This window comes from Verticillium nonalfalfae (assembly GCF_003724135.2).
Source record: "Verticillium nonalfalfae strain VnAa140/NRRL 66861 chromosome Unknown scaffold_53, whole genome shotgun sequence".
Taxonomy (NCBI): domain Eukaryota; kingdom Fungi; phylum Ascomycota; class Sordariomycetes; order Glomerellales; family Plectosphaerellaceae; genus Verticillium; species Verticillium nonalfalfae.
Window position 1 is genome coordinate 80,099 of NW_021167278.1, and position 19,893 is coordinate 99,991.

Consider the following 19,893-nt stretch of genomic DNA (forward strand, 5'->3'; position numbering starts at 1 on the left):
TCGGGCATTTGTGGGTGGCGGCGGTGGCCATGAGTATGGCACCAATGCAGCGAGGGACCTCTTGATGGGTTGGCCTTGGAGGTGGCCGTGTCGTGGACACTAGCCCGTCACAACAGGCTCGACACTGGAGTCCTGTTAGAGATTGTGGATGAATCAAAAGAAACACAAAGTTGATGCTCCATTCTGCCATTGATGAGGATTTTACTGCTGCACGACTTTACCGGTGCTTGAAAGGATACAAACATCAGACGGACGTGACAGTACCACGCAACGAAGAGTCCCGACGCTTTGACAAGTTTTGATACGCAGTTGATTCGTCATGGATGTGTACAATCGCCAACGATGCATGTCATTCCACAAGGAAAGGTCTATTTGCTATCCTCTCGCCGCGCTCCCCGATAGAGACGCAGCGCCTCTACGGCTTCATGTTCGTGGGCGCTAACCGCCAGGCCCGCATGGGTAAGGACTGCAGGTGCAGCACGCGGGGGCGGATGTACAGGACGAAGGTCAACAGGCCGAGGGCGACACAGATGACGTTGACAATGTAGTAGCCGTCCTGGACCATGGTGCAGGTGCCGCCGCCCTTGACGCAGCGCTCCTTGTCAGCCTGCAGCGAGCAGGAGAAGGGGCTCGTGACGACGGGGCCCTTGAGCGCATCGAGGTCCGGGGCGTTGCCCGGGTGGCAGGTCGCCACGGTGAAGTAGTCGACGAGGCGGAGGACGAAGAAGCGGGGGAACGTGCCGCCGAGGTTGCACACCCTGCAGACGAGTTAGCGTAAGGAACGGGAGATCAAGGCATGACGAGGCGGGGGATAGACGAGGCAGACGTACGTGGCCAGCAGGGTCATGTAGGTGCCGCCAATGGCGGGGTCTGAGACGCGTGCGTGGAAGGCCGAGACGGCGACAAACATGACCGTGTTGGTAAAGGTGGACCAGATGTGCTCGGCAATGACCACGAGCATGTACCAGCCCGTGACACCGCCGGCGGGGAAGATGGCGACGGTGATCTGGGCTAGCACCGCGGCAGCGAGACGTCCGACAAAGGCCCAGCACCAGAGGCGCATGGGCGTGTATCTCTGAGACCAGTTACCGGCGTAGTAGCCGAGGACAATCTCAAAGGGGAAGTCAATGAGGACCGTCAGGGCCATGTTCTCCTGCCCGAAGCCCTTGTCAATCAGCTTGAGGTTGGTGACGGCGTCGTTGGCCTGGAAGCCAATCTTGGCGATGAGGTGGACGACGATGATGGTCTGGATATTCTTCAGCTTGAGGACGCCCCACATGATCTGGTAGACGTCCCAGATGCCGTCCTCGTTGCGCGTCTTCTCCTCGCGCTTGAAGAGAGCGAGACCGATGGTGATGGCGAGGTAGGCCCAGCCCCAGAAGGTGAGGTAGCCGCTGAGAGACATGAGACCGGTGTCGAGGGGGGTGCTGCGGAAGTAGCGGTTGGCGAAGTCCTTGGAGTTGAAGGCGAGGAAGACGGTGTAGGACATGAAGTGGCCGGCCGTGAGGCCGACCGTCTGGGCGGTCGAGGCGTAGGAGACGTTGCCGGGCGTGAGCAGGGTCAGGGCCCAGCCGTCGACGGCGATGTCCTGGGTGGCGCACATGAGAACGAGAAAGAACCACCAGCCGGTGAAGGTCCAGACGGTGGGACCGCCGGGCTTGCCCGTCGTGGCCATCATGTTCTCGACGGTCGATCCGAGCCAGAGCATGCCAATGCCCGACAGCATCTGGATGGGCAGGATCCAGCTCTTCCTCCTGCCGAAGCTTGGGCTCCACACAGCGTCGACGATGGGGCTCCAGAAGAGCTTGAGGGAGTACGGGTACGAGGCGAGACTGAAGATGCCGATTTCGCTGTAGGACATGTGGTCCTTCATAAGGAAGGGGACAGAACCGCCGGCAAGACCCATGGGGATGCCCTGCAGGAAATACAGGAGGACCAGGAGCAGGAAGTTCTTCTGGTCCTGGATGGGGAGCTCGAAGAAGCCGTGGTTGTTCGCCGTGGGCGTCTTGGGGACGGGCTCGTCGAGGGTGAAGGTGTCGCGCGACATGAGGTTTGCCGTGACCGAGTCGGAGCCGGGCGTCGTGGCTTTGCGGCGGAATTCAACATTGTTCTGGTTCATGGTGGTGGTAGAGGCGGCGGCGGCGTGACCGTTGCCTTTGCCGTTGGAGGTGGCCGTCGTCGAGACGGAGAGCTCGGGTGGCCTTTTGTCTTTGGGCGATTTGTTTCGGCGGGTGCGGACGCTCATTTGATCTGTAGAAGCTCGCGTCCAGATACTGAGGCAGTGAGGTCGGAGAGCTCGAGGCTCGGCTTGGCAAGGGAGGGGTATGGCTTGTCGGTCTTGTCGCAAATGGGCTTTTTTGGGGGTCGAGCCAAGGTGAGGCGGCGTCTAGAAGGGACGTATAATTATCAGGACTGAAGCGTCTTGGAGCTGGAAGAGTTGCGCGGGAGGGTGGGAAGTTGGGGTCGGCGGTGGGATTTCTTCGGAGATCCTTCGCGGGGATGACTGGTGTGGTGGTGTTTGCTCGAGTAGGTAGCTCAACGCGGCCCGAGTGAGGGATGTCGTAGCGGAGGGTACAGCAAGATGATGGGAATGAACCAAAAGTGTGGAGCAACGCAGGATGGGACGGGAAGTTCGATAGTGCAGATCTCAAAGATGTTGTAAGATGGTGTCGCTCGTGACTGTTGGATGCCTTGGCGTGAGTCGCAACCGTGGCCTTTCAGGAACGGAGCGCCAGTGGCGAGGGCAAAGGAGTGAAAGGTCCCGTCCGGGCGCGCTAGGATACAAGACGGAATGAAAAAAAGGACGAGATGGGGAAATGGAGGAGTATCAGAACGTAGCGTCGACAGCCATGACAAGTAGATCCCGAGCAGCGAAATGATTCCAATACGCACGACGAGGAATGGGCGAAAGGTGGCGAGTCTCCTGGGCGGTGGATGGGAAAAGGAACGTAGAAGAAGCTTTTGAGCTGTGAAGTCGAGCAAAACGCTGCCCGCACTTGGCCAGACCAGGCACCTTCCTAGGTATAGGTACAGGCATGGGTAGCCACAGGTACAGGTACAGGTACAGGTACAGGTACAGGTACAGGTACAGGTACAGGTACAGGTACAGGTACAGGTACAGGTACAGGTACAGGTACAGGTACAGGTACAGGTGCAGTTACAGTACAGCGCTGCGGGCCAACGTGCGCCAATGCAGACCCCTGGAGCGATGCCCCTTTGGGCACGCCCTTTACCCTTTCCCGTCTATCGATAAGATGGAGGGGACATCGCGTCTCCGTCTTCTGGGGAAGGTCGACAAGCTTCACGCAGGCTTCGGTCCAAACATCCGAGACGACGCGTCGTCATTGTCCATCGCCATCCTCCCATCCTCCAGCTCCCCCTCTTCTTCCGCCATCCTTCGCCCACTTTGTCTTCTTCAGAGTCGTGTCATTCCTCATGGCCGCACCGTCCGAAGATGAGACCAGCACAGGTCTGGAGGCTGAAATCAACGTACTTCAAGAGCAAGGTAAGCTGCATGTCTTCATCACCCCTCCAATCACGCCATCAGCCCGACTGACGGACATCTCCTCCCAGTCGCGTCATTGAAGAAACAGGTCAAAACGCAAGCAACAAATCTGATCATCTCCGATACAATCCGTCAACTGCTTCAAGATGGCAGCGACAAGACCCCCTTCGTCCTGCGTGAGAAGCTGCTAGCGCGCTCCGATGCCCAAGCCGCCCACGACCAGCAATCGCTCTACCGTATGGGCGCCGCCGTGACGACCTTTAGGATGCGCGATCCGGACCCGAACGCCGTAGACAACGGCAAGGTGCTTGGTCTTCGCTTCGAGATCATGTCCAAAGCCCGTTTCCTGCGCCCCTACTACGTCCTCCTCCACCGTCCCTATCCCGACTCTCGACACCTGCGCGTCCACAGACACACCGTCCCGCCGTGCATCCCCCTGAATGGCCTCGCGGGGCGCCATCTTCCTGCCCCGAGCCCCGCCGACGCCGACGCCCCAACGACACAGGACCTGTCGCGCTTCGCCCGCACCCTGCGCCGCGAGATTGTCCGGTACCACAACCGCGCCGCCGTCATCGGCGATCTCGGCAGAGCTGCCGCCGCCCGTCTCGACCGCGCCTCGGTGACCCCCGAAGCCGATCGGAGCACGGCCCTCGTCGATGTCCGTGCCGCTGACGCCCAAGCGAAGCAGGCCGAGCTCGCCTGGGCCGACGGCCGCACCGGCCGCCTCGTCATGGATGACGACGGCCAGCTTGAGAAGCTGGTCGTGTTCCGCGACGAGACGCGCGACAGGGAGACGACGCGCGCTTTGAGGGGAGACAGCCGACGCGTCGAGGATATTGCAAAGCGCATGAATGAGGGGATCTACGAGCCGTCTTGATGAGGAAGAGGAACGAAAGAAAAGGACCGAAAGGAAATGCTGCTGCATTGATGCAACGCAGAAAATCACGTCACATGCGACGACGGTTAAGGCTGACTCGGCAACCACTACGCCTGAGACGGCGACAACGGCGGAGGAGAGCCCGCCCGCCTTCATGTTCGGAGCCATGACTCGGCTGAATGCGAAACATCGGACGACTCTGCGACGACAGCGTGTAGTAAATACAGGGCTTGCACTGCAATATCGGCCTCAAGACGGTAACCGGATGCCGAATGCTTGTCCAGCGCGCGCCCTTGCCGTTAGTGACCGGGTTCTTGCCGAGTTGGTGGGATGGTTCACTTCGGATTGCCCTCTGCGTAACCTGGCCAGCGGGTTTGGGACCAACGATCAAGCTCTGCATCCTAGCGCACCGCCATGAGAATCTCTTGTGGAAAGATGGATGGATGGCTTGAGCTTACACATGCAAGACAGACTGGCCAGGTGCTGTTCGTTGGCAATAGGGGGACCCCTTGTTGCATCAGGGCGTAGGACTAATTCAACACACACACACACATACACAACCTTTTATTTCCGATGGATCTATACATCCGGTGTTTGTCCCTTTCTATGCGGCGTGTCACCGCGGCCCAAATTGTGTCTCGGCACTGGAAGTTGGGCGTGAGCAAGACCAGGGGAAGTCGTGCTTCCCAGCTTGACGAAGAAAGCACGCGGATGAGTTCATCAGCTACGATAGGGGCCATCCCCAGTATACTCCCCTCTTAGCATGACAGGTTTAATTTCAAATCAGACACCTTGCGTAGGACACGAACTTTACCCTACGATCAACGCTCTCTAATCGCCGCGTCCGCGTGCCAATCGAGTCACGCCGTATCACGACAGAGCTAGGGCCGCGGGTCCGGCGGGGCCACCATCACGTTCGCACAAGGTGTCACGGAGCGAAACAAGACGGGGCAAAGCGTACAGGGTAACAGCCACATGCGTGTATTCATACAGATATGCCCAGAACGGGTTTCGTACCATTAAAATCCCATTTCCCTGTTGACGGGCACCAGCGTCGCTCTATCGCAGACCTGGGCTTTGTCTCGGGTGGCCATCTCATCTCATGTCGTCTCATCGCATGACTGTAGCGCGCGCCGCCTCACTGGCCCGGCGCTCAACGCATCGGCAGAATCTCACCGAAAATGTGAAGAAAAAAAAAGTGTTGCAGGGAGCGAAGGACTAGATAGCAGGTTTCCCTCGGCTTTTTGGAAGGAAGAAAAAGCGACAGTCCTAAAAATGACCTTGTTTCTTTACGAAGAAGATCAGAAGACTGCAAGCTATGCGACCCCGGTTTAAAGGAACGCGGCAGCAACGGCGGCTGCGAGCACGGCACCACCGACGCGGACGTTGGCAGCGGCAGCCGTGGGCACGGGCTCGAGACCCTCGGTGGCAGAGGGAATGGGGCGCGTGACGGTGCCAATGGACGTGGGAGGGGGAGCGGGCACGGGAATGGGCTCCGACTCGACAGGGGGCTCCTCGACCGGGGCACTAGGAACGGGAGGCTCCTCGTAGCCGGGCTGCGTCTCGACAGGGGGCTCCTCAACGGGAGGCTCAGGCTCGTGGACCGGCTGCGTCTCGACGGGAGGCTCAGGCTCGTGGACCGGCTGCGTCTCGACGGGAGGCTCGGGCGCCGGGACGGGATATGTCTCGACGGGAGGCTCAGGCTCGTGAACAGGCTGGGTCTCAACGGGGGGCTCGGGCGTGGGGACGGGGTGCGTCTCGACAGGGGGCTCAGGGTACGGCTGCTCAGGCTCCTCGGGCTTCTCGGGCGTGGGCTCGGGAGCGACGGGCACCGGGCAGATGGTGGTGGTCTGGGGGATGGTGACGGTGGTGTACTGGGTCTTGCCGCCGCCGCCGTAGCAGTCCTTGTCACCACAGTCGATGACGGTCGAGATGTGGGTGGCAGTGATGGTGCTGGTGGTCCACTTGTAGTCGTCCTCGTGGTGGTCCTTGCCGGGGTGGACCCAGTGCCAGTCATCATCGTCCTTCTTGTCGCAGTCGTCGATGACGACGTCGTGGTGAGGAGGGTGGTAGATGGGGAGATAGCCATCGGGGGGAGCGTAGCCGGGGCCAACCTCCTTGCCGCCATCATCCTTGGGGCCCTTGATGCCGTCAGGGAACTTCCACTCTCCGTGCCAGGTAGCCTGAGCGGTGGCGGCGAGGCCGGCGGCAGCGATAGTGGAGGAGAAACGCATCTTGATGTGTGTGTTTGTGTTTGGCGTTTGGGGTGGTTGTTGGTATTAGTGAGAGGTTAGGGATGAGGTTGTATTATATGTCCAACGAGTGACAACAAGAGCGAATGAATTGGGTATCAAAGACACTGAAGAGAGGAGAGAAGAGAAAAGAGACCTGAGAAACGGATGGGAGGTGTCCTTTTTGAGTGATTCTTGCTCTCGGCATATGTGGTGAAAAGGGGAGAGGGGGGGGGAAGACGGCATGAGGTCGTGGGCTGAGCGATGGTGGGTTGGGAAACAGGGAATGACCCTCCCAGCCAGTCACGACTTTCCGCAGCATGTTGCCGGGATGCTGGTCCATCGATCACCACAGACAGCGCATATGCATGTTTCTTCGTGGACCAGCCGCAGCTTGCAGCCCGTAGCCCGGACACCAAGCAGTACGACAAGAAAGCAGGCAGCGTGATGGCTGCATTCGTGTACGCCAGGCAGGCCCATTGGCGGGTTACAGCAGGTGGCCCAGGTGTCGAGGACCAGGGCCAGGGGTGCAAAGGCGAAGAGACGAGCACGACGGCCTTCACTGCGGCTGCGTCACGGTGGGTAGCATGGCGCCTTGCCTTGGGGGGCTGCTGGGGAAGAGGGGGCCAGACTTGCTGGGCAAGCTGGGCTGCTTGGATGGACATCGCATTGGGCTGGATGGATGTTGCGCTGAGCCAGAAAGACGGGAGAGTCGATCGCGTCCAGTCGCATGGCTGTGGACGCGCCGCTGGCACACCTGTAGATCAGCGGGGAGAGGGGCCCCCCTTGCTCGCATCGCCGAACCAGATGCCCCGGATCGCCTCTTGCGCGATCTTGGCTGCTATCCGGGCCTGGCAGGTTCTTGGCCCGCCCTCGCCGACCTGCCCAATCCGTCCTTGGGGTGCTGGTACCTGCGTTGTGACGCAAGAGTGGCGTCGTCCGAAAGGTTCTCTGAAACACAGGGGCTCCCCGCGTGTGAACATCTTAATATCGAGTTGCTCCGCGATGCTACCCATCAAGCAAGGAAATCGACCGGTTTAGCGCTGCACCTGGACTGGGCGGGGGGGGGGGGGGGGGGGGGGCAAAGCCATGGTGATGGTCAGGAAAGTGAGGTGTTGACAGGGTAGGCTGTGGATTTGGTCGGCCGCGCCATCGTGCATGTTCTCACGGTGGCCGCGCCTTGCCCGGATTGCCGCGTCTTACCCAGGGCAAGAAAAGGAATGAGGAGCCCGGGCCTCTTGAACAGGGAGGGTGTGCATCGCATGACGGCCATCACGGCTGTGCACGGAAGGTGCGACGACAGGAAAAAACAACAGCGAGACTGGTGTTGAGCACTGCCCATCAGACGGAGGCCGAAGGCACCACACCACCAGATCATCCGTGGCATTGGGTGGGATTGTTCAGAAACTCCCCTTTCATCCGTGCCGGCGATGTAACCTGGGTCAGAGTGTCGGTGGGACAGTGGATGCGATTTGCTCTCCGGATCGAAAATCGACATCGAAAATCAGACTCCGTCCTTGGCCAGCTGTGTTGCGCGTACATGGTCTTGGGAGGGCAAAAATGATGACACTCGGTGATGACACCTAGGTCCAAGAGGCGAGGGAGATCAACATGTCCAGATTTTAGTCCAACTCTGGACCGAAACTTTGTGCGGGAAGAGACTTGGCATAATGTAAGTTTGCGGATCGCTCCATGATCACGTCCCATGTTGGTGTCTTTTCGGAGACGAGCTGCCCCATCTGTCGAGAAAGTTCCTCGCCCAAAACCATCATACCATGTTGACGTTGACAGATGATGTCGCGACCTCGCAGAATCCGTCCCTCCGTCCGAAATCCCAGCACACACACCCACTTCCTGGCAAAGCAAGCTAGACCGACAAGACAGATGCCGTCTCGTTTTCTTTACACCACAGCACCCACCACTTGGCGGCGGCAAATGAGATGAACATCGCCGGCCAATACGATAAGCCCTTCACGCTCGGGACATCTGTGAGCGCGACTGGAGGCTGAATGCAAGCGAGCTTGATCGTCATGCCAACATCCATCCTCTGCATTGATCCTGGCGCCATGGGATATTGAGAAGGAGGCGTTGTCATACGACCAGAAGAAAGGACGACTGGAGTCTTAGAGACACGACCCAGAAGTGACATGCGACTAGCCGCCTCACAAGCTGGTGTTGGGAGTGGCCAGGAAGGTTAAGACGCCGCTGTGTCACCGGCCGCACGCATGTCGTCGTGTGCCACAATCCGAGGGGCTGGCTGGCTCTCCCCCCTGGACTGGAAAAAGGAGACACTAGCTGGCCATCCAGAACGCAAGAGGCTGCCAGAGAAGCTCCGGTTACACAGCCGGGCTTCTGTTGTGATTGGATTTGGCGACAGTGCCATTGGGGGCACACACCCGTTGCAGAAGCTCCCCAGCTTTGTTCACCAGTCAAGGGGCTTCCTCGTCTGCTGGGGTCCCGCGTTGGCAGCAGCTCTATCCTGTGCGGCCAGACGCTCCTCCTCACCGACATCGGCAAAGACGGTGCGGTCGATGCCCCATCGCGCGACTGCAGCCTCAACGACCTCGGTCCACTTGACGATCAGCGGGTGCGCGTCAGCGACGTCAGCAAACAGAATGTCGTCCTCTCCTGCCCATTTCTTCTCCTGGGTTCCGTCGGCTTGCTTCTTCGCCGCCACCTCGTAGTTCCACGTGCCGTCCGTGTTCCAGTAGTCGGGCCCGAACAGCTTCTCAACCTGGAGTTCGTCCCGCGCCTCCTTTACACTTCGGGCGGCCGCCTCCGCCAAGCTGGCGTCGTCGTGACCCGCGAGCGCGTGAGCGACGCCCTCGAGGAGACCGATGATCTGGCCGGCCTGGGACCCGATGGCGGCGCCCAGGCTGTAGCCCTCGTCAAAGCCGGCCTGGATGCTGTGGGCCTTGGCCGCCGTGACGCCCTCGCGGTAGCCGGCGGTCGTGTGCTCGGCCTGCAGGCGGGGCATGTCCGATGGGTGATGCGCGGCCGCTGCAGACGACGAGTGAGCGTCACGAGTCTGCGTCGTGGGGGATGCTGGCGCGGACCCCCAGACGTCGTCAAAGATGTCGCCCTCGCCTGCGCCCTCGTCGCCTTGGTCTGTGATGTGGATGTGCTGAGGCATGTCGTTGACGAACGGCTCCATGTCAGTGAGGTTGTCGATGGGCTGAATGTGCATTCTGACGGCTGGCAAGGCGACCGTTTTCCACCTGTATGAGAAAAAGTAGTTTCAAGACGGCAACAAGGTTCAACGCAAACAGACAGACACGACCGCACGTCGTCAATGAGGGGTCGAAAGAAACCTGGAGTGAAGTGGGTTTCGCCTCACGGTTTCGCCCTCGTCTGCCGCCCGCCGCTTCCGTCGGTGGATTGACCGTTCGCTGAGGGCAGCAGTCCCACACCGTTTTCATGACCCGTTTGACACGGTCAGCCCGCACCGTTATCACGACCCCTATCTCACCTAGATACCTAGGTAGGTATTTAGGACTGGCTACATGATCCAGCTTGAAGACAGACCAGAGTCAGTCTATGGTGAAGTTTGTCTTTCGTATATGCCTCTTTTGCTTTTTCGCGAGCCGTCTCTCTTCGTTCTTTTCATGTACATATACAGTGTCCACAGTTTATGCTCATCATCATGCGACGGACAGCCACGCTTGCTCCTCCTCCTTCGTAACCAACACGAGCTGCCCAGGAACCCTTCCTCCTCTACAGCTCCTTCTTCTCCTTCGGCACCTTGGCCTTGACCGACCCCGGCGGCGTCTTCAGGCCGGAAAACACAGCGACGGCCACGACAGTGATGCCGGCAGCGCCCATGCCGTACGCCACCTCGCGGCCGGCCCACCAGTACACGCTCGTGAAGAGAATGGGGCCGAGCCCGCGACCCAGCTGGCCCCAGCTGCGCAGAATGCCCAGCTTGCCGCCGCGCTCGCCCTCGCCAGCCTCGAAGCTGCTGAGCGCGTTGAGGCCCGTGACGACCGTCGCCGATGTCATGGCGAGGCAGGTCGCCGCGGCGTAGAGGCCCGCCGTCGTTGTCGTACGGCCGAGGAGGACAAACGCCGTCAGGCACGCGACGACGCCGAGCCGGACGGAGACGAGCGGCGGCAGGCGTCGCGTGACGCCGCCCTGCAGGAGCGAGGCGACGAGGCCGACGAAGCCCAGGAGGCGGCCGTTCTTGGCCGAGCCGTAGCCGAAGAGGTCGTACGTCATGAACGACAGCGACGACTCCATGCCCGAGAAGAAGAGTAGGAAGACAAAGTGCACGGCGTTGAGGAGAAAATGCGAGTTTGTCCTCTGCGTCGGCGTCGTCTTCGTCGTCGGGCCCTTGGTGCTGGCGTCAACCTGCACTTCGTCGCTCGACTTCTTCTTCTTGTCGCCTGCCGGCTTGCCAAGCCCGGTAAGTGCAGGAAGCGTTTCGGGCAGGCAGAAGTAGAGGTAGACCGTCTCGGTGACGATGAGCGCGAGGCTCACGCCGGCGGCGGTGGCAAAGGGGTTTTCGCGGACGGTGGAGATGGTGCTGAGCCAGGCGCCGAGGCCGGGCCCAAAGGTGAAGGCGATGCTGAAGCACGCGCCGATAAGCGCCATGGTCGAGCCTCGCGAGGCGTCATCCGAAATGTCGGTCGCCATGGCTGTCGCGAGCTGGACGTTGCCCTCGGACAGGCCGCCGACGACGCGCGAGGCGACGAACGTGCGAAAGTCCACCGCGCACACCCAGAGAAGGACAGAAACTATGTTGCCCATCATGGACGCGAGCAGGGCGGTCCGGCGGCCATGACGGTCGGAGAGGTGGCCAATGATGGGAGATGCGACGGCTTGCAAGAGTCTAGAAGATAGAGGGCGGTGATTAGCTGATGGTCACTACGTGCTGATGGCGGGGTAGGAGGAGAGGGAAGAGGGCGGTCGCACGAGAAGAGGCTGCCCAGGGCGCCGCCGAGCAGGACAATGTCGTAGCGAGAGTCGATAGGGCGCGAGAAGGACGCCTTGTATTTGTTCAAGTAGGTAATGACATTCTGTAGGAGCGTCTGTGGGTTGCCGGATATGGTGGAAGGCGCCTCGCGATCGCGGTAGAACTCGAGCAGTTTCGGAAACAGTGGCAGGATGAAGGTGAAGGAGATCTAGACAGATGGTCAGCCACATTACTTGCCCACGCGGCGCCACGTTGTGTCCCACGAGACATACCAGATCAAGGAGAAGCGACACGGCAATGACCTTGAGTACCCTTTTGCGCGTGGCCGGGTCTATGGGCGAAGATGAAGCCATGATCGGGGACCAGCCGCGATTGGGATCTCGAGGCGTTAGGAAACCAGAGGTCGGCGGGTCGAAGGGGGTGGCAAAGAGCGACGACGAAGGTAGATTGGACAGGGTGTCAAGAACAGGCTAAGAAAGAAGAAGCAGATGAAGAAGCCAGAGGAGATATCGTGGCCGTTAGTAGGGTGAGAAATGAAGCAGCAACCGAGCTGGTGCGCGTGTACACACAACCGGCAGATCTAGGTTTGGCCTTTGTTCTTTTTTGGTGCTGAGCCACCTTGCCTATGCCGCGTGGAGTGCCGGACAAGTGACATCGTGGCCCCCCCTCGGCGGTCCAAGCTCCCGCGCCGCGCCCCGCTGCTGGCACCCCGAATAGGGGGTGAACGCGCTGGAGTCAAACTGTTAGCGTGCGTTAGCGATCCCCCCTGGCGCGCACCTGGACCTGCGAGGGTCCCCATGCACAGAGCCTGTTTTAGTTCCAGGGGTTGTCAGATCCGGCTCTATTAGCCTGCCAAAGATACCTACCTACCTTCCTAGGTACCTAGGTACATAGTCCATATTACCTTACCTACCGCGAGAAGGACAAGTCTAGAGAACATGTCAAGGCTCGCGAGTATTGGTACTTTAGGTGCTCTTTGACGACAGCCTTGGCTTCAAAAGGGGACAAGAATCAAAAAAGAAAGAAAAGAAAAAACAATCTGCTAGGCCTGGCGGTGCGTTTTATGCTTTGCGAGAATTAAGAAGCCACAAACGGACGAGCCACCCGGCAAACCAACCCATCTAGAGATGCGGCTGCTGTACCAGGGAATCCGCACTGTCAGTGAATGATGTGCAGAGCTGCGAATTCTGGGTCCATTTTTGAGGTACTTGGTGTCCTACTAGAGCCAAATTCAGAAGAGATGAATTGTCGGGCATGCCTCCCATGCAGGTAGGGGTGTATTCGGCAGCCTGCCTTCCTCCCTACCATCAGTACAGAAGCCAATCAGGACGTTGTGAAAGGTCATGACCGGCCGGTGGATGAGAAAGGCTCGGGGATGGGTCAACCACAAACTTTCTGTGCACGTCGCTTTGGTTCGAAGCACCCTCACCGACACGGAAACAGCGGCAAGCAATGATGCGACGAAGAAGTCTGTTGAACGTCTAGCTTGAACCCAAGAATACGATGAAGGACGAGTCCATAGTCCCGACGACGACTGCCCACGCCGCTGATTGTCCAGCCTCTGTGTCCTGGCACCCAATGTCTCAGTTCGGATCTAGGACAGCCGAAGCTAAGATCAGAGCAGGTCCGTCATCAGATCATCCCATTGATGCACTGACGGTAGCCCCGTTCTTCTGTACGACTTTGGCCCCATGCTGGTCGCAATTTCACTCCCAAAGCCAATTTATCATGGCGCTAGGGAGCACCCTGCCTGTATGGGCCTGTGACCTGGACCGCCGCCTCCGGATTGCCGACTAGCTTCCGTGCGGCGGTCAGGATACTCCACCACGCCGCCTTCGACGGCTCCGGGACAACACTACTGTGGGGTTCTAGAGTCTGTTGTCCTCCGTGAAAGCCGCGGCGGTGGCCGGCACAGCACCTTGCTGGCATTGATGCCGCTGCACTTGTTGCGAGGCCTTGCTGGACGCGCATCGACAACGCATTCCTACCTCTCGTCAGTATGTGCCACGTCAGACGGACAATCGGTCTCTTACGACTATAGCAACAACAACAGTGAGGATGTAAGATCTGACATCTTGGCTTGAGTTTCGTTCGCTCACCATGAACAATCATCTCTCAAGCGTTTCTCCCGCCCTTGACCGCGCTACGACCTGCCGTGTTGCTGTTGCGCGCGGCCTGTGCCTCCCTCTTCAAGCCCTGGCCCGAAGAGGCGGCGTGTGCGGCATCGGCTTGGCTGCTCGGACCTGTAGGTCGGGAAGCGTCGCGCTTCGGCCCCGGGGTGGGCACGAAAGTGGTGTCGTAACCGGAGCGTCCCATCTCCACTTCTCGTGCTATCCGGGAAACTGATACTGAAATCGCCAAACTGTAGACGCTTCCGTATGCTCGTGAACAAAGGTCGATCAGCCTGGTGGGAGCTGGCGTGTAAGTTCAGCGCTACACGAGTAACAGTTCTGGCGCGCGTGGTGTAGTCCGTCAGGAAAGGTAAAACTGTCTGATGTTGTCGTCTGATCGTTGTTCTTAAATGACATGGTCTTCCTTTTGATGTTGTCCTGGTATAGGTTGCTTGTCTGCTTGTCAAGATGTCTTCTCCTCGGCTGGCCGTGGACGACGGGATGGCTTGTGTTTGATGAGAGTGAAAACTGTCGTGCAGAGACACCAACGACAGCGGAAGCAAGGTTGATCAAGGCAAAGCGCTCTATATCTTTTCTGACTCGGGCTGGAACTGACGGTACCAGCAAAAAGTCTTGAAAGGTGCGGATTTCTTTTTTCTCGTCGAGGTGAGACATGGGTCAGCCCGTTGGTATTTTGTTGGGCCCAGGGAGCAGCGCGTAGGGCGTTGCGCAATCGGGCCATTGCGACAGGGAGAAAGACCTCGTCAAGGTGCGTATTGGATGGCTCGGGGAGATTGTGGATGTTTACAGCGTGTCGTGACCTCTGCTCAGGCCGGCGATGGCGCCGACGAGGTGGTCGGAGAATGCTTCTTTCGTGCGTGGTGCAGAAGGGCCAATCCGACATGTCAAGGTCGCGTTGTTTTCTTTTGTTGGAGCGTCATGGCCATTCAGGGTACGTTGTCTTGGGCGGGTTTGGTCCGCCTGTGCCGAGCTGATGATGCCGTGACGGGCTGTATCTCTCGATCAGTCATTTCCTCCATGAGTTCATCATGTCGTCTGGGGAGACGCGTTTTACCGAGTGATACAGCCAGGTTGTTCGAGGAGAGTCAGGGAGTGACTACGAAGCCCAGTCAATATTCTTTTTCCTTCGGAGATCATCTTGGGTTTCGGATGGCACGCCACCAACATCAGCCAGACGGAGCATCTCGATCTTGGGTGCCCACTGAAGTCCATATCAACGGCATTGCGCGAGAGCTCATCGTGGAATGCAGGTTGAAGACTAGTGGGGTGGGATGCTGGGGCAACTAGTGATCATGGCGTTTCCAGTAATGCAGCAATCCCAAGGATGGGTGTCTCGGAAGGCGATGGGAAAGGTAAGATGGGCAATGACATCCGTAGAAAGCGACAGCATCACGGTCGCCGGTTACGTGATGAGGCACAGGTGCGTCTAAGGTGAGGCCTCCTTGCAGCGCATGTGCAGTGCTAGCCTCGTACGATTGCGAGGCATGGAGTAGAAGTGACCTGTGGGTTCCAGCTGCCTCCCCAAGGTACCTACTAGAGGTAGGCAGGTACGATGGGGCAAGGTATGGAAGGCATGTACAGCCATTATTGTCTCGCTCTGCCTGTGCCACAGCTTGCCCAATTGACCCCTCACCACCTTAGCATTATGCCGCAAACGTTCAAATACCAATCGCCCTGTGTGCTATGGCTTGGGCTCGGTTTGGGCTCAGCATGCTTGGCCATGCATAAGTACGCCGCCGGGAGAGATATTTCGGTACCCATTACCTGAAGCGACCGATTGACGTGGCCATTGGGTTGACGAAGGTGGTCTGATGTTCTGATGTCTCTTCCTTCAATATTCACCCCTCACCTTATCCCCCGGGATATGTGCGACAGACAGGCGCCAATACAAGGGCATCGCCGATAGGCACATCAGCAGCGAGCCGAATCGCTCTCTGCCACGTCATTGTTTGTCGTATGGACGGTTTAGCAAAGATGTGACCACCAAGATTGGGTTAAAAAAAAAAGACCAAAAAATACGGGAATAACAATCTTTCACCTGGTCGGGTGGATGCTACAAGTATTTCATCCACCTAACCCCGGAAAGCTCGGCAGCATTACCTGCAGGCCGCTGTCACTACCATGGACGCGGAGCTCCCGCAGTCTTGATTTCTTGGCAGTGGTGCTCTCCAGGAACGCATGTGGTACGCCGCTAGAGCTCCCGCCCGAAGCGGGCTGGACTGGCCATGTTCACGAACCACCCGCCACGCTCTCTGGATTGGACAAGCACCAGATGAAAGGGTCACACTTACGCAACCAGACGGCGGCGTTTTACAAGCCCCCCTCCACTGGCGCCGTCCAAATGTCGTCATCCCAATGCGGTATCAAGCTTGGGCGGAGCTGGGTAGAGCTGCAGCAGCTCGAGCGAGAGCTCAGCTCTTATACTCTGATGGCGCCTCCCTCCCCCGCGTCGTTGCTCGCTCTGCTTCTCATCGCCCGTTCATGAGACAACAGTCCATCTCGCGAGTGCATTGGATCCTTTCATATCTTCTTCATCATGTCTCTTGCAACCCACGTCGACCCTGACGAGATCATCCAGCGACTCCAGGCGTCTCACATCACGGCACCTGGCCACACTAATCTGAACAGCCAAGGGAGAGCTGCCCACATCCACCCGTTTGACACCCAGTATTCGAGTCAAGAAAACATCCCCAAGTTCAAGATTCCTCAAGATGGCGCCCCCGCTGATACCGTCTACCACATGGTGAGGAACCAGCTGGATCTCGATGGCAAGCCAAACTTGAACCTCGCCAGGTAAGCCTGTACAGATGCTCTCTCCTGACTTGGAACAAGTTTCTTATGCCAGCACAGCTTCGTCAGCACATTCCTCGAGCCGAATGCCCAGCAATTGATGGAGGAGAACTTGACGAAGAATCTGGCCGACTCGGACGAGTATCCGGCCATGATGGACATCCATCAGCGATGCATCAGCATCATTGCTCACCTCTGGGGCGTACAGCCCGGTGAGAGGGCAATCGGCTCCGCCTGCACAGGTTCTTCTGAAGCCATCCATCTTGGTGGTCTCGCCATGAAACGCAGATGGCAGGAGAAGCGAAAGGCTGAAGGCAAGGACGCATCCAAGCCCAACATTATCATGGGCGCCAACGCACAAGTCGCCCTGGAGAAGTTTGCCCGGTATTTCGAAGTCGAGGCCCGTATCCTACCCGTCAGCGCGAAAAGCCGCTTCCGTCTAGATCCCGAGCTTGTAAAGGAGTACATTGACGAGAACACGATTGGCGTCTTTGTCATCCTTGGAAGCACGTACACAGGTCATTACGAGCCGGTCGAGGAAATTTCGAAGATTCTTGACGACTTTGAGGCAAAGACGGGTGTTGACATTCCCATCCACGTCGATGCTGCTTCTGGCGGCTTCATCGCTCCATTCACCGACGCTGGTGCCGGTGGTGCCAAGTGGTGGGTTCCTTCGCTCTGTGAATAGACTCTACAGAACTGACCTCCATTATCAGGAACTTTGAACTTCCAAGAGTCAAATCCATCAACACTTCGGGTCACAAGTTTGGTCTTGTGAGCGCAGGCCTCGGCTGGATTATCTGGCGGGACGAAGCCTACCTTCCAGAATTCCTCGTCTTTGAGTTGCACTATCTCGGTGGCACCGAAAAGTCTTACACGCTCAACTTTTCCCGGCCTGGTGCGCAGGTTGTCGTTCAATATTACAACCTTGTGCATCTTGGGTTTTCCGGGTACCGCGGTATTATGGAGAATTGTCTCGCGAATGCACGATTGCTGGCGAACAGCTTGGAAGAAACAGGCTGGTATACCGTCGTGTCCGACATTCACCGCCGCGTGGATGGCGGATCCGACAGGGCACCCAAGTCTGGAACTGAGGGGGGCGCTGAACAAGAGACCCAACGCGAGACCTCGGCGGACTACGTTGCTGGCCTGCCCGTCGTTTCGTTCCGTCTCACTGATGAGTTCCAGAAGCAGTACAGCCACATCAAACAGGAGACGGTGTCGCTGTTCTTGCGCGCCAAGGGTTGGATCATTCCCAATTACGCTCTGCCGCCCGGCGAGGAGAAGACGGAAATTCTGCGAGTCGTCGTTCGCGAAAATATGACCTTCGACCTCTTGGAGCTCCTGCTTACCGACATTGTAACGGTCACGGAGACGCTTATTGAGAACGATCAGGTCGATCTTTCCTCGCTGAAGCGGCATCACATTGGGCACGGCAGGCGGCCTGTCACCAAGCAAGATCACGAGAGGCACAAGCGTAGACTTGAGGGACACGGTAAGAAGAGGCTGCAGGACGGCATTCACAGGACGGTGTGTTAGATGGGTGACCGGGAAGAAATGGATTCCGCAGTAATTATTTTTTCTGTTGTCTGTTTTTCATTACTATGGGGTCTTAGGGTCAGCCAACCATGCTTCTCTTGTTCGCCCCCGTGAATTGCACATTTTCATTACCAACCACGCCCGTCTTGACGTTACCAATACCCGCCACCTCACCGCTGCCACCGGCCTGCATCACAGAGGCATAGTTGTCGGCCATGAGCTGCACGCCAGAGACAAAGTCCTGACCATCAAAGGCGCAGTGACCACCGTTGGGTGTGCCGTCGACGGTCTGCAGGGCGTTGATCTGATCGGTCGACAGGCCCTGGGTCTGCAGGACGTCTTCGTACGCTTGGATGCCGGCAGGTATGGCGCCCTGCAGCAGGTCGAGCTCCTGGGTTGTTGTCTGAAAGTGCACACGCGCGCCGGTGAGAGCGGCGGCGCTGGCGTCGGTGACGGCGACCTGGGGCGGCATGGCGCCGCAGTTGAGCATGACGCCCGTAGCGCCAAAAGCGTCCATGTGGGCGGGCATGACAAAGCCGGAGAGCAGGAGGGAGCCGCCGCTGACGCCGGTAAGGAAGACATTGGAGGCGTTGAAGGCCACGACCTGGGGCAGAGTCTGGGTGACGAGGTCAGTGACGGCCTGGGCGTGGGCCACGCCGTCGGTGCGGTCGAGGCCCTGGCCGCCGCCCCAGAAGAGGTTCGCATTGGGCGCGAGGACGGCGACGCCGGCGAGGTTGGCTTGCGCCGCCTGGTTGGGAAAGTCGAAGAAGGACTGGCCGCCGTCGCCGTGGAGGAGCACGTTGAGGCCCATGGAGCCCGCTGCGCCCGGGGTCTGGGCCGCACCCGCGACAGGGTTGGCCGTGTTGACGGGGCTATCAGCGACGAACTGATCGGCGGGCATGGAGACCCTGAAGCGCAGAGGGAGGCCACTTGGGAGACCGTTAGTAGGGCCCACAGGTGGCATGGCGGCTAAGGGGTAACAGAGGGATGGGGGGACAGGTAGGTTGGCTTACTTGACTTCGGCAGTCATATCGAGGATCGTGGAACCGTCGGTGGCCTGGGAGATTCCCTGAGGCACCCGGGCCGCCTGCTGCTGTGCCGTTTGCTTGTTTCCTCTCCCGTTGCCTCCGCCATTGCCATTGCCATTGCCGTTGCCATTGCCGTTGCCATTGCCGTTCCCTCCGTTGCTACCACCTGGCCTGCGGTTCTGCGGGTTTGGGCTCGGCGCGGCGTTCACCACGAGGAGTAGTAGCGTCAGCGCCGCGAGCAATGAGCGGATGTTCAACATCCTGCTTCGATCGTAGGTTTACCGGCGGGTCGCTACTCTTGTCTTAAAATGGTGGGCTGGTCTGAGCTCGACGCTGAAGAATTTCCAGAATTCTCAGAAGAAGCCAAGACAAGAAAAGGGGAGGGCCAAGACGAACCCATCGGGCTTGCCCTGTGTCTTTATGTAGGTACGGACCATGCCTAAGACTTAGGACGACAGGAGTATCGTCGAGGGTTCAGCCCATGGGCCCCATCCGTGCTGTGACTTTGTGTTTTGCAACTCCTCACTCCTAGAAGCGAGCGTCAGTTGTGGCCTGTTCCTTCCGGAAACACTGTAGGATGTAACAAGCCCTCCGGGCATGCTTGTTTCGTCCGACCGGGACGTGTGTGAGGATTCAGGCACGGGGGCGGAGGAGGCCCGTTCCCTCTTTCTGCTGGTGGAGTCGTGACAATCTTGAGACTTGACAGGGCGTAGGCATGCCCAATGCCCGTTCAATTGAAATGGGCTACGTCCCTTGTTGAATGTGAGAATACAAGTCTTGCCAGAACTGAAGATAATATGAATATGGATCACGATGGACATCACTTCACGAACACCGGACTTGGCGTTTCTCTCTGTCCTGGTTGGCATCTCCCACGCA

General features: G+C 58.5%; 7 protein-coding genes across 7 annotated transcripts; 2 read left to right on the forward strand and 5 right to left on the reverse strand.

Annotated features, from left to right (window-relative positions):
* Positions 1-415: 415 nt before the first annotated feature.
* On the reverse strand, positions 416-2,245 carry D7B24_007016 (uncharacterized protein; the record flags this gene model as incomplete). Its single annotated transcript, XM_028641133.1, has 2 exons — positions 416-758; positions 831-2,245. The coding sequence occupies 2 exons, from the start codon at positions 2,243-2,245 to the stop codon at positions 416-418; spliced, it is 1,758 nt and encodes a 585-aa protein (XP_028494810.1).
* A 1,190-nt stretch (positions 2,246-3,435) lies between these two features.
* On the forward strand, positions 3,436-4,382 carry D7B24_007017 (uncharacterized protein; the record flags this gene model as incomplete). The annotated part of the gene is made up of 2 exons (XM_028641134.1): positions 3,436-3,505; positions 3,574-4,382. 2 exons carry the CDS (start codon positions 3,436-3,438, stop codon positions 4,380-4,382), a joined length of 879 nt encoding a protein of 292 aa, XP_028494811.1.
* Positions 4,383-5,713: 1,331 nt separating this feature from the next.
* On the reverse strand, positions 5,714-6,616 carry D7B24_007018 (uncharacterized protein; the record flags this gene model as incomplete). The annotated part of the gene is made up of 1 exon (XM_028641135.1): positions 5,714-6,616. The coding sequence occupies one exon, from the start codon at positions 6,614-6,616 to the stop codon at positions 5,714-5,716; it is 903 nt and encodes a 300-aa protein (XP_028494812.1).
* Positions 6,617-9,035: 2,419 nt separating this feature from the next.
* On the reverse strand, positions 9,036-12,465 carry D7B24_007019 (uncharacterized protein; the record flags this gene model as incomplete). Its single annotated transcript, XM_028641136.1, has 5 exons — positions 9,036-9,831; positions 10,332-11,441; positions 11,525-11,733; positions 11,798-11,995; positions 12,439-12,465. The coding sequence occupies 5 exons, from the start codon at positions 12,463-12,465 to the stop codon at positions 9,036-9,038; spliced, it is 2,340 nt and encodes a 779-aa protein (XP_028494813.1).
* A 1,175-nt stretch (positions 12,466-13,640) lies between these two features.
* Positions 13,641-14,053, reverse strand: D7B24_007020 (uncharacterized protein; the record flags this gene model as incomplete). The annotated part of the gene is made up of 2 exons (XM_028641137.1): positions 13,641-13,867; positions 13,963-14,053. The coding sequence occupies 2 exons, from the start codon at positions 14,051-14,053 to the stop codon at positions 13,641-13,643; spliced, it is 318 nt and encodes a 105-aa protein (XP_028494814.1).
* A 2,140-nt stretch (positions 14,054-16,193) lies between these two features.
* On the forward strand, positions 16,194-17,986 carry D7B24_007021 (uncharacterized protein; the record flags this gene model as incomplete). Its single annotated transcript, XM_028641138.1, has 3 exons — positions 16,194-16,450; positions 16,508-17,110; positions 17,164-17,986. The coding sequence occupies 3 exons, from the start codon at positions 16,194-16,196 to the stop codon at positions 17,984-17,986; spliced, it is 1,683 nt and encodes a 560-aa protein (XP_028494815.1).
* Positions 17,987-18,065: 79 nt separating this feature from the next.
* Positions 18,066-19,274, reverse strand: D7B24_007022 (uncharacterized protein; the record flags this gene model as incomplete). Its single annotated transcript, XM_028641139.1, has 2 exons — positions 18,066-18,915; positions 19,000-19,274. The coding sequence occupies 2 exons, from the start codon at positions 19,272-19,274 to the stop codon at positions 18,066-18,068; spliced, it is 1,125 nt and encodes a 374-aa protein (XP_028494816.1).
* Positions 19,275-19,893: the final 619 nt, after the last annotated feature.